This window comes from Daphnia pulicaria, chromosome 7 (genome assembly GCF_021234035.1).
Source record: "Daphnia pulicaria isolate SC F1-1A chromosome 7, SC_F0-13Bv2, whole genome shotgun sequence".
In the NCBI taxonomy this organism is placed as follows: domain Eukaryota; kingdom Metazoa; phylum Arthropoda; class Branchiopoda; order Diplostraca; family Daphniidae; genus Daphnia; species Daphnia pulicaria.
Window position 1 is genome coordinate 1,367,463 of NC_060919.1, and position 13,319 is coordinate 1,380,781.

General features: G+C 45.2%; 1 protein-coding gene across 16 annotated transcripts in view; it reads right to left on the reverse strand.

Annotated features, from left to right (window-relative positions):
* Positions 1-1,701: 1,701 nt before the first annotated feature.
* Positions 1,702-13,319, reverse strand: part of LOC124349357 — a 68,116-nt gene continuing 56,498 nt past the window's right edge. For 13 of the 16 annotated variants that reach the window (XM_046799846.1, XM_046799859.1, XM_046799860.1 and 10 more), the window contains 21 exons: positions 12,983-13,306; positions 12,528-12,881; positions 11,983-12,315; positions 11,525-11,848; positions 10,981-11,334; positions 10,519-10,854; positions 9,915-10,250; positions 9,487-9,840; positions 8,882-9,109; positions 8,180-8,824; positions 7,757-8,116; positions 7,473-7,688; positions 6,763-6,960; positions 6,280-6,480; positions 5,886-6,083; positions 5,446-5,817; positions 3,816-5,374; positions 3,439-3,745; positions 3,134-3,363; positions 2,856-3,066; positions 1,702-2,775 (listed from right to left, as the gene is read on the reverse strand). In XM_046799846.1, the coding sequence (XP_046655802.1) occupies positions 2,540-2,775; positions 2,856-3,066; positions 3,134-3,363; positions 3,439-3,745; positions 3,816-5,374; positions 5,446-5,817; positions 5,886-6,083; positions 6,280-6,480; positions 6,763-6,960; positions 7,473-7,688; positions 7,757-8,116; positions 8,180-8,824; positions 8,882-9,109; positions 9,487-9,840; positions 9,915-10,250; positions 10,519-10,854; positions 10,981-11,334; positions 11,525-11,848; positions 11,983-12,315; positions 12,528-12,881; positions 12,983-13,306 (7,676 nt within the window). In that variant the 3' untranslated portion in view covers positions 1,702-2,539. The remainder of the gene's footprint in view (positions 2,776-2,855; positions 3,067-3,133; positions 3,364-3,438; positions 3,746-3,815; positions 5,375-5,445; positions 5,818-5,885; positions 6,084-6,279; positions 6,481-6,762; positions 6,961-7,472; positions 7,689-7,756; positions 8,117-8,179; positions 8,825-8,881; positions 9,110-9,486; positions 9,841-9,914; positions 10,251-10,518; positions 10,855-10,980; positions 11,335-11,524; positions 11,849-11,982; positions 12,316-12,527; positions 12,882-12,982; positions 13,307-13,319) is intronic. The other 3 variants (XM_046799845.1, XM_046799856.1, XM_046799847.1) reach the window with 3 other exon arrangements.

Sequence of the window (13,319 nt, forward strand, 5' to 3'; positions counted from 1 at the left end):
TGAAATCATAAAAATTATGCTTAAAAAAATTTCAAATGCTCACAGCTTTTGAAATTTAATTTGGTGTTTGAATATTTGAACCTTAGGAAGTAAAAGACAGGTCCCTTAATCTTTCGAGACTCAGTTTAGGAAACATATTTTAATTAAGTTTATACTTTTATGTTTGGTATTGCGTATACCATAGAATATTCTGGAAAATCCGAAAATGAAAAAAAAAAATTCTGAAACTGGATTTTCAAAGCTGAATAAATTTTATAATCCTATTGGGTAATTAAATATTTGCCACTCTAGACTCTACGTATTAGGGACACCCCCCCCCACACCTGAAGGTTCTAACGGTGAGTTTTTGTTTGGTTAAAGCGGATTTAGACCATGGCAAACTCGGAAAGTATTGAAATCGTAACACTTGCTTGTCATCTCGACCATATAAAACATAAAAGTTGATCGTGATATAAATTATTTGGAAAAAAATAAAGAAAACAGAAATCCAAATGAACTTTGTTTTTTTCTCTACCAGCTATGGTTTAAGCAAAAAAGTTTGAATAAAGACCATAACGTTCATTTTTGGCATAAAATATTTAGGAAAATTTCAACAAAAACGACGAAATTAAATTTTAAAACATGAATAACTTTTAAAATTCTTTTTTTGAGATTTGAATATTTTCCAGTCTTAATACTAAAGAGTCTAGCGCTCCCACTCGAATCAATTCGCGTCAAAAATCACAATCCGAACTGAATTGCTTTTTTGAAAATGCAATTCGAGTTGAATATGAATTGATTCAAATTCCTAGAAACTCAATTTGAATCCATTCGAATTAAATCACAAAAAATTATAAAAATTCTTTTTTTTTTAATTAGGCAAGAAATATTACACAAAAACATCCATAATTTTAACTGTTTTAATGAATTGCAGTAAAAAATCACTTAAATCGACTGGATTTAGTGATTATTGAATTATAATAGATTATTTGTTCGTTTAAAAGAACCCAAACAATACCCATCCCCTTCGTTTATCGAAACGAAGAGGTGGCACATCTAGCGGTCGAAATTAAAACTAAAAATATCCCAACTTTGCAAAAATTTTGTCAAATTTGACACGAATTCACCCAAATATTCGTGAATATTCTCAATGAATATTCATGAATCCGGAAATGAATATTCAGGTAAATTTCCATGAATATTTACCCAAAAATATTACAATTCAAATGAATATGAATTTTGATTTTTCCAATTCGAGTTGAACTGAATATTCGAAAAATCTCAAAAAACGCAATTCAAGTTGAATCGATTCGAATCAATTCAAATCGATTCGAATCAAAGGCAATTCGGGTGGGAGCGTAAAGACCTTCCCCTGAAATGTTTTAACATTGAGTTTTCGGATTTGGCCCGTGGCATAACTCGGAAAGTATTGAAATCGAAACACTTGCATGTCTTCCCGACCATACACAAATTTATCATAATAGAAATTATTTAGGCAAAAAAACATTAAGAAAACAGAAATCCAAATAAGCTTTGTTTTTATCTCCACCAGCTATGATTTGAGCAAAAACAGTTTGAATGAAGACGAGACCGGAAATTTTCTTTAATTTTTTTTTTATTTCTTAAATATAACATAAACATTATTTTTTATGACACCACCCATGACGGACTCGGGGAGATCGAAATATACGATTTTTCCTCATTAAGAATTGAGCCGTTTCATTATTAATAACAACATACGTGTATTTTCACCTTAGTCTTGTTTTATACAAATCGCTTGGAGAAGATAAGGCAAATTCATTAACACAAGTTAAAACGTTTTGGAAAGAAGCGCACTGGGTTTTAGCAGTATGTTCCACGAAGAATAAAACAATAAAATACAATACTGCGTCACGTACAAAGACGAGGTTATTGCAACAAGGGTCCCATCCAGTGGATTAGCACAGTTTATGATAAAATAAAGTCAAATAATCGGACTTAAATCTAGCGTGAGTCATTCGAATAGTTAAGTATTTAATTAGACTGACATTGAGAGTTGCATCAAGAAACGTGGAGGGAGAAAAGCAGCAAAGTATCCCTTCCGAAAAGATAAAAAAAAATTAAGCACCAAGGGTCACCGGAAGAGATGACCGAGCGTGACCTGCACCACCCAATTTTTTTCAAGAAGTCGGGGGAATTTTACGGGAAAAATGCCAAAAAAAAACAGATACGAATAAGTCACGTTGAAAGTTTTGCTTGAAAGATCACCGCCCAGTTAACGGTGGGAGTTTCGTTAATTCGTCATCACTCCCGAACGACTATATAATGCAGACGAGTGAGTGGCTGTACAACAAATCATTACAAGTGGGTTAAACTCCCAAAGTTACACTGGGCGACTGATCACTCCTTCTCATTCGTCAACCCAATACAAAATTTTTTTTTTTTTTTTTTTTAATATGGCCTTTTACTTTTTTATGCAAAGCTGCTAAATTTGATTTTTTAAAAAAAGATAAAACAACTCTTTTTGAACTCCATTTCTCCTATGGATATTGACACAATTCTAGAAGCCGTCAGTGCGGATTTAAGAAAGATAATCCGGTGAGGGCTCGGCCAGTGGTTCTGGCGTCGTAAAGAGTGGATTAGGGAATTCCGCTGGATGGGGAAGTGGGCCGTCGATCTTGGGTCGTCTCCTATAGGCCATCAACCAGCACGAAACTGCAACAGCGACAGCTACTAGTGCTAACAGCGCCGTAATGATGAGCGCGATGATGAAACCCATTGTAGAGACGCAAACTTCTTGACGGACGACGTCGGGTGCTATCAAAAGGAATTTGACGTTATTATTCACCCTTATTAGATATTTTCAAATCAATGGTCTTTTGTGAAAGCAATTATACCTTCTGTTGGAGCGCTGAATCTCTCTTCTCCTCCACGATCCAATGCCAAGATGGAATTGGATTGAACCATAATCTCTTCACGCAATTGGCCGGCGATAACCGATTCACGAATTTCCACTTCAGTCAAGTTGGTAGTTCTAGGTGTCAGATTTTCGACATCTGCTTGACGACGGCGACGACGCCCGTAAGCGTCTACTCCATCACAGTTGACCTGAAAAAGTATATTACCACATTAGTGAAATGAGCTGTTTTCCTAGAGGGATTTTAAGGAATTTTACCGGTTGGCATCTGCCGAAACAGACACGAATGTTGCACTGGAAGCGGATATTGTCGCTAGCCGGGAATTTGAAAGCGTTGAAGGTGGAGACAAGTGTCCGCGTTTCAGGATGTTGTGTCCAAGCACCGAAGATGGTAGGATCAGTGGGACATCCATTCTCGTCCGTAACCAAATGGGTGTTGTTGTTGTCAGTCACGGCATAGCAGCTGCGGGCAAAACCGCCATAGATACCTATTCCATGCAGTCAACAGATTTTGTTTCAAGTTAAGTAAAAAGATGATTAATTTCAATTATTAAACGACGAACCAATGGGTTGGACTTCGACTTTGAGCATGAGCGTGTCTCCGATAACAGCACTACGGACTTCCTGCCCAGAAGGCAGGCAGATCTTCATGGTGCACACAGGTGGCGGGCCGGTGTTTGAAATGGTGCCGGCCGTCGTCAACATGGAGACATTGAATCCAACCGTCACGGTTTTCTCTGGCGTGTCGTAGACGCAGCGAACTTGATAAGCCTGGGCTTTGAATGTCATCAATTTAGGATGTTTCTGGATGACCAGGATGAACGAGGCCTCTCCATTCTCAAGTACCAATCCGCAAGTGTCAAAGCGAACCTTTTTCAATCCCAATATTCAATTAGCTCAATCATTCAAATAGCAATTAAATTAGATAAATTGATTTTACCTTGTAATCAATGCTGCCCACGTCACGTTTGGCGTCGAGAACACGGCGACAGTTCTCATCTTTGGAGTGTCCCTTGACGTAAAGGACGCCATCAAAACCTGCAGTGCCGATGTGGATGTCAACCTGAACGCCATCGGCTAAACAGTTGACAACAATGTCCGGTCGGGGGAAGTCGGTACGGAATGGTGGTGGTTCCGGTACGCACCCAGATTCCTCATCCTTATAGGCGTGTCCGCGAATACAGGCGCAAACGGCCCGGTGTTCAGTGGCACGACACTCCGAGTTGGGGTAGCAGACCCGTTCAGCGCAAGGATCGCGACATGTGGTGTTACAGTACTTGTCGTCTGGGCAGTCGTCATTACTGACGCATTCCGGTAGCAGGACTGGGCTGACACAGACTCCAGATGGACCCGCAATCAGGCCCTTTTCAGGATCGCAGATACAGGTTCCGTTGGGGCCGGGAACCAGATTTCGAAGTGGATCGCAGACGCAGGTGCCATTAGGCATCTTGATGAAACCTTCAGTGACTTCGCATTCTTCTTCCACTTCGGGAACGGCAACTTTGACGCATTCGATGGCCGCATAGCCAGTTGTTCCAGGCGGGCAGACGCACACCATGGTACGGTAAGGCGATGTAGGTTTGACTTCACAGACGGCCGACGGAGCACAAGGTTTCAAAGCTTCGCAAGGATCTTTGCATTCGCGGTTGATGCAGGCTTCCAATGACGGACAGTCCGTATCGGCCCGGCATCCCAATTCGATGTCAACGCGAGTACAAGCTGTTTGAGGTGATCCCTGAAATCCTGGCGGGCAATCGCAGACGGCCGTGTGATTGAAAGGCTTACATTCTTGATCGACAGCGCAAGCGTCCGGCATGGAGCAAGGATCGGTACAAACGCCGTTGAAACAGGCTCGATCTGTGGGGCAGTCCTTCAAGTTGGTGCAGCCAATAGCTTTGCAGCCGGCATTGGGATTGCCTTTCGTTCCAGGCGGACATTCGCAAATGGGTCTGTGGTTGATTCCTTGACAGACGGCCCCGCTTTCGCAGGTGGCCGGCGAGCAGACGGGTTTGCACTGTCCGTTGACACAAGCGTGTGTTCCAGGGCATTCTTCGTCCACCGTGCAACCCACCTTGTAACAAGCCACTAATGGATCGCCAGTCAATCCTTCGCGACAAGCGCAGACTGGTTTGCGGTCGACGACGCGACAGATGGAATCGGGAGCGCAATCGCAAGGACTTTCACAAACGCCATTGCGGCAGGCTTCTTCCGAAGGACATTCGTCGTCGGCCCTACAACCGGAAACTGGACGAGGTGTTTCTCCAGTCACGGCAGAGATGCAACGGCTGTTCTCGTCGGCGAAACTGTCCGGCGGACATTGGCAGACCACGGTACGTAACGGAGTGCTGTCTACAACGCTGCAAAGCTGTCCAGTGTCGCCGCAAGGATTGACGCCGCAAGGATTGACGCATTTGTTACTGATGCAGACTTCTTTGCTGGGACACTCTGGATCTGAGCGACATTCCGGACGAGGTGGACTGGCCGTAACGATAGGTACATCTATTTTGGAAAATTTTACAAATATTATCAGATTTTCTTGGATGGATTCAAATCATAATTAGAAACATTACCTTCGATGCAACGAACGAATGGATTTCCGCGCTGGCCTGGTGGACAATCGCATATGGCTTGATGGTCTTTTCCGGTACAAGTGGCCGTTGGGGCGCAGGCGATTGTCTCGCAGACTTTAACGCAGACGCGGTTGAGTCGATCGCAAACCTCCTCTGTGGCGCAATCGTCGTGACTCTGGCAGCCGACAGGGATGCAAATGACGGTCGGATTGCCTTGCATGCCAGCTGGACAGTAGCATTGCGGGCGATGGAGAGTGACGCGACACAAGGCGTTCGTACCGCATTGGCTGCCGCCAAAGACACACGGATTCAAACACTTTCCAGTGATACAGGCTCGGTCGGAAGGACAATCGTCATCGACTTCGCACTCGGCTAAAAGAAGATTGAAAATGAATTAAGATCATCCATTCAATTGATCTTTATTTAAATATGTGACTTACGTCGGAAGCATTTAAGGTGTGGATCACCGCCCCAGCCATCCGGACAGAAGCAGACGGGTCGATGTTGTTGGGTACGGCAAACGGCATTGTCGCCACAAGGATTCCGGATGACGCACGGATCTTGACAGACCTGCTGTTCACAGGCCTTGTCAAGTGGACACTCGGGGTCAGATCGGCATTCGACATCCGCCTTGGGAACTGTTTGAAAACACATTTCCAAAAGTTAATAAAATCAAAATGACAAATATTAAAACACCCACAAGTTTCATGCACCGATAGAAAGAATTAAAAAATAATTCCGACACCAAGAAAGCTCAACCGATGACCTATATTTAAACCGTGCCCAAAGACGTGCTATTGCGCATTAGCGTGCAATAGGTAGTAGGACACAAACCTGCGTCACAGCGGTTCCAAGGATTGCCTATGGTGCCGTTGGGGCAGTGGCAATGGGCTTGGCGCTCAAACGGTTTGCAGTCGGCGGTTGGGGGGCAAGGGTTGGCTACGAAGCACGGATTTTGGCATTGACTGTCTAAGCACGAGTTGATGTTATTGCAGTCCCCGTCAGCCTTACAGAAGCGGGCGGGACGTGGGAGAGCTGTGTAGCGGCGGCGTCGGCAGAAGTAGCAATTTGGTTTAAATGGCAGGGTTTTGAGTTTGGATTAATTTTGTTTGCATTATTCTTTGATTTAGGCGTTAATTAGCTCTATACTACTACGTATTCAATTGAACGATTTTTATGTTATGGTTTCAATTAAATTTGCACAGCGTACCAGGAATGTTAATTCCTGATAATTAGTCCAATTATGGTTTTATCCACGTACATTTGAAACGCCTTCACCAAAGAAAAGCATTTTTTAAATTGAAAATTTAGACTTACTCTGGTAGCAGTTGATGTTGGGATTGCCGGTGAAATCTTCTGGGCACGTACACTTGGGTTGATGTCCAGTCACGGTGCAGACGGCGTTATTGGCACAAGGATTGGCGACTGCACATGGACTGACACATTGACGGTTGCGACAGCTCTGACTGTCTGGGCAGTTGTCGTCTGAGCGACATCCAGGGTCTTCAATTGGAACTGTTGACGACACACCCCGCCAAAATCAAATGAATATTAGAAATCGATCTACCAAATGATTTTTGTTAAACAGCAACCAGTAATTCGTTATATCGTCTAGTCATCAAATGTTTCAATCTTTTTCCGTGTAACCCCTTCGCCTCTTTTTACCGAATAATAATTAAGCTTCGACACGCTGGCACGCAACCCAAAGTATGGTCAAGGGTATAGGTCAGGAGGTTTGTAACGGAGGAAGCGCTTTGTTTTAATAAACAAGATCAAATAATTCTAGATAGTCCATGAAGAAGTAATTTGTCATCGAATGAAAGAATAACCAAATAAATTCGGAAAGGACAGCATTAGCAAGAAGAAGCGTAGAGTAGAGTGAAAAGAGTCGTTGAGATGAAAATAAAGCCCGCCTGCAAATAAAAAATACTGCCATGGCCAAGTTAATGCGTCCGTAAAAATGTCATCGTTTGTACGCAGTTTCTTGTTATTCAATTGAAATAGACGAGAAAGCGCAAATCTCCTACCGCTGCGGCACTCGACATTGGGATTTCCGAAATAACCCGGCAGACATTGACAAGTCATTGTTCGGAGGGGGAGTGAATCGATGACCAGACACTGAGCGTTCAATCCGCACGGCTTGATGACCGTGCAAGGATTGACGCACTCGCCGTTGAAGCAGGCATGTTTGCTGGGACATTCTCCGTCGGTAGTGCAACCACCCTTAACTGCAGCTGGCTCTTCTGTAAAATATTAATAATCCCGGAATGAGACGGATTCAATTCAGAAATAAGGCAGAAATAAACTATACCTGGCAGGAAGCATCCTTTGGTCGTGTTAGGTTCTCCCTTGTAACCAGCCGGGCAAGAGCATCTGGGAACGTGATTGATTACGGTACACTTGGTGTTCGGAGGGCAGTTGCATGGGTCACGGCAGTTCTTTTCACGGCAAGCCAAAGTGCTGGGACAGTCATCATCCACGAGACATTCGGGTTGGCGACAAGCACGGTAAGGATCGCCTTCGTGACGTTCGGGGCAGAAACATTGGGGACGGTGAAGGTTGACACGGCAAAGAGCATTTGTACCGCACGTTTCGAAAACGCATGGATCCTTACACTGGCGGTTAACGCAAGCTTCGTTCGAAGGACAGTCAGAATCGGATCGGCAACCAACTAAAGATAAAAATATGACAGTTTTAGTTTTCGCAAATTGAAAATGGGAGAAAAATGGGTTACCTTGGAAACACTGGACTTGAGGATTGCCAGTGAATCCTTCGGCGCAGACGCAGACCGGACGGTGTTGGACCACTCGGCACTCGGCGTTGGGAGCGCAAATACCGGGCCGTTGGAGACAAGGATCAATACAGCGTTGTTCGACGCAAGCTTGAGTGGTTTGACAGTCAGGATCGACTTCACATTCGGGCTTAACAACCGGTGTTTCGATGGCAGCTGGTCGAGGTTGGCACCGGATGAACGGATCACCAGTGTAGCCGTTGGGGCAAGAGCAAACTGGGTTGTGGCCAACCACTTGACAGCGAGCATTTAAACCGCAAGCTCCTGGGCAAGGGTCTTTACATTTCTGGGCGATGCAAGCCTTGTTGTTGGAACAGTCCGAGTTGGTAACGCACTCGGGTTTACAGGCCACGTAAGGATCGCCAAGCAAGCCGGGTAAGCAGACGCAAACGTTTCCACTGGCGCCTTGTTGACGACATTCGGCGTTGGTTCCGCAAGGATTCGGATTGCAACTGTCTTCTCGGTCGATGGTGCCGGGTTCTCCAACCACAGGAGTAGGTTGGCAGGACGAAAATGGATTGCCAGTGAAACCCGGTTGACAGACGCAGACTGGAACGTGATTGGCGACCCGACATTCAGCGTTTGAGCCTATGAAATAAGAAATGTATTTAAAGTATTTTTTAATCAATAAATGTGTAGAATTACCGCAAGCGTCAGTGCAAGGATTCTCGCAACGATTGCGGACGCAAGTGCGATCACGTGGGCAGTCAGTGTTTAGGACACATTCAGGACGGCATGAGCTGTAAGGATCTCCGATGTAGTTTGGTGGGCAAATACATTCAGGCGAACCGCTTATGTCACGGCACTCGGCATTCACACCGCAAGGCGAAGGATTACATCCTGTTTTTGTCGGCTCAACTACGGAAGGTTCAACTGTAATAATAAAAAAGCGAAATATTAATTGCTGTGGTCGATGATTTAAAAAATCATGTTAGAAATGTTAAATGGCTTCCATCAACGATATTGTTGCGGAAATTTTTGTGGTCGTTAAAGTAGAAAAGCCAAAAAATTGATTCTTTGTTTGGCGTTTGTGAAAGCGTAACGATCCATCACAGATCAGATCAAATCGATGATATGAATCATCGGTGATCAACGACGCTTGTGACGAAAAAAAATAGCGATGGTTTTGGCGCAGGCGGAATTTAATTAAATAAACGCAATTTTGAGCGCGATTTCAAGTAAAACATAATGGCAATCCGGCGTTATTGAATTTCGGCAAAAAAACGGCGATTGTTTCTAGCTTCTCTTACCAACGACGGGTATTGGCCGACAAGACGTGTAGGCATTGCCAGTGAATCCTGGACGACAGGAACAGACAGGCGAATGATCAATCACTCGACAGTCGGAGTTGGTACCGCATGTACCCGGACAAGGATCGACGCACTTTTGATTGACACAACCTCGTCTGGCTGGACAGTCGGAGGCAACAACGCACTCCGGACGGCAGCTTGGCGAAACACCAATCATGCCGGCCATGCAAGAGCATTGCGCCGTATTGTGCACAACCTGGCATACGCTGTTGGCGCCGCACGGAGGCGGATTACAAGGATTAGGTGGAATTGGTCGCAAAGTGCCAACTTCGGCTAGAGGTGGCTGAACGGCCGCTGAATTTCACCAAAAAATAATCTCAGTTAAGAAAAAACGAATTTGGCCTCGATTAAAAATCCTAAAATCTTACAAGGTATGATCTGACAACCGCGGGAGCTGTACGGATCGCCTGTGAATCCCGGTGGGCAATTGCAGAACGGCATGTGACTGGCTACGAAACATTCAGCTCGATTGCCACAAAGTCCTGGACAGGGATCTCGACAGCGCCGATTGACACAACTGAGACCTGCCGGACACTCCGAGTTCGAGAGACATTCTGGCCGACAGCCCAGTTGAGCCGTGCCGGTGAAACCGGGCAAACAGACGCAGACGGGCGCTCCCGATGGAGACACCTCGCATTTGCTGTTGACCTCGCACGGTGACGGATTGCAAGGTTCCACTACACTGGGCGCCGTGGTAGGGGCAACTTTAACGCCAAATCAGACATGGAATTAGCATTTTGGAGTTAAAAAAATAATTGGAAGCTAATTCTGCGCGCTTGATGAAATAAACAGTCGTAAACAGGATCAATTCGTAATAACGACCAAATGACTAATTGCTGTTAATTTTTAAAAAGCGGATAACAATGCGCAAAATAAAAGAAACTTGGTCGCCACATGTTGAGATTGAATCCTTTTCTTTACAAAGTTTTAAAAAAACCTGAAGAAAAATCCCAGAATCGGTAGCAATCTTACTGAGCACGGGAATCGGTCGACACATGCTGTACGGATCGCCCATGTAACCTTGTGGACAACCGCATACGGGGAGGTGGTTAACAACGCGACAAAGCGATTCAAGCCCGCAAACGCCGGCACAAGGATCAACGCATCGGTTATTGAGACAAGTTCGATGGCGTGGACAGTCTGAATTAGCGGCGCACTCGGGCCGACAAGACATGTAAGGATCTCCGCGGTAATCGGGTGGACAAACGCAAGCGGCCGATCCGCTGTTGGGATTTACACGGCAATGGGCATTAGGGCCGCAAGGGTGTGAATCGCACGGACGCGGCTGTTCTGGCTTGAACACCTCGGCTAAATTAAGAATAAGAATTTTCAGTCAACAAAAACGCTTCCCTAGTTTTTGTTATCACTTCTTAAGAATAATTTAAAAAATTCAAATAATCCTTCGGGGTTTTTAGGTGTTGGATATAATCTTACCGACAGCAGGGACTGGCCGGCAGTCAGCGAAAGCGTTGCCAGTGAACCCTTCGCGACACGAGCACGACGGGGCATGGTTGACTACACGACACTCGGCGTTGGCGCCGCAAGTGCCCGGACAAGGATCGACACATTTACGGTTGACGCAGGCCTGTTTGGATGGGCAGTCCGAGCTAATGACGCACTCTGGTCGGCAGTTCGGCACCGAACCGATCATTCCAGCAAGGCAGGCGCACTGAGCGACACCACCCACCGCTTGACACTGGGCATTCGAGCCGCAAGGTGGCGGATTGCACGGATTTGGTGGAATGGGCCGTAAAGTGCCTTCTTCTACTGTAGGTGAAGGAATAGGAGCTACGGGATAAGGGTAAAATACGAAAAACCAGAGTTAGATTAAAAGAATTGTACACATGCATTATCTACGACTACGATTTGGTTAAAAATTAACTACAAATACACCATACAAAACTACAAAATACTAACAACTACCAAATACTCAGAATAAGAATAGAAAAGGTGAATGTTAAATTTGAAACATGCTTACTGGGAATGATTTGACACTGAGTGAATGGATCACCAGTCCATCCGGACGGACAGGTGCAAACCGGATTGTGGTTGACGATTTTACATTCCGAGTTGAGACCACAAGTGCCCAGACAAGGATTCTGGCATTTAGAATTGACGCAGGCATGCATCGGTGCGCACTCGGAGCTCGTCACACACTCAGGACGACATTCGGGCGGAACACCCAGGTAGCCCGAGATGCAAGAGCAAACCGGAACGTTACCGACACCACGGCATTGGCTGTTGGGGCCACACGGAGAAGGAATACACGGTTTTTCTTGTACTACAGGTTCAATCGGTCGGGCTGTTTTTTTTCGGAAAGGGTTAATAATACATTCAATAATTAGTATTTCTAAAATGAATATCAATACCGCTGAAATAGTGTTTAGATTTTAGAAGTTATTAAATACTACAAGAAAGGTATGAATTAGTGCTTACACTCGGCTGGAATAGGTTGGCACGATGAATATGGATCTCCGGAGAAACCCTGGACGCAGGAGCAAACAGGTACGTGATTAGCAACACGACATTGGCTGTTGGTGCCGCAAGCTCCCGCACAAGGATCTACGCAACGGTTGCGAGAACAAGTGCGATCACGAGGGCAGTCACTGCTTAGAACGCATTCCGGTCTACAAGAACTGTACGGATCGCCGATATAATTGGCTGGACAGACACAATTGATTCCGCCTCCTGGTGATTCTTTGCACTGTGCGTTGGTGCCGCAAGGATGCGACTCGCACGGCCGTTGTGGTTGCTCGACATTTGGCTCGACTAAATTTTCCAAATCAAAATACCATATTGTTCAAAATGTGAAGGTGAAAAGGAAATCACGATGCCAAATCACAGTCTAATCAAAGCTTGATGAACGTAAATAAAGTTTTTCTTGTCAAAAGCATAAGTCTATCAAGTTTTGTTTAAAAAAGGGCGAAGCGAACACACATCGCTTGATAAGCTGAAGAAAAAATGTTGTGTGAAGATCTTACCGACAGCTGGAACGGGTCGACAATTATCAAAGGCATTGCCAGTGTAACCAGCAGCGCAACTACAAATCGGGGAATGATTCAGGACTCTGCATTCTGAATTTGAGCCACAAGTTCCCGGACAAGGATCTACGCATTTCTGATTGACGCAAGCGCTATTCGATGGGCAATCGGAGCCAAGAATGCATTCCGGTCGACAGTTGGGAGTCAAGCCAATCATGTTGGGCATACAACCACACTGGGCTTGTCCCAAAACGACTTGGCATTGTGAATTGGGCCCACAGGGCGTTGGAGTGCAAGGATTGGGTGGGATGGGACGTAAAGTTCCTTCTTCGACTACCGGGTTGAGTATGGGTGCTAATACAAAGGTTCAAAAAACATTTTAGGTTATGTCAATAACGTGCACTAATTAACATTAGTAAGTCAAACTACATCAATTGATAAAAATGCATGCTTACTCGGAATTATAGAACAACCGGTTAGTGGATCACCTGTCCAACCAGATGGACAGACACATATTGGATTGTGATTGACTACACGACAGTCAGCATCTCGACCACAGGTTCCTATGCAAGGATCTTGGCACTTGAAATTGAGACAGGCCTGTGCCGGTGAGCACTCGGAGCTGGAGACGCATTCCGGTCTACATTCCGGTGGTACACCCATGTATCCTGGTTGGCATGAGCATGCTGGGACATTTCCAACCTCTCGACACTGACTGTTTGGACCGCAAGGTGTGGGTACACAGGGTCTTTCAACAACAGTCGGTGATGTTGGAAGTGCTACAAAAGTGTT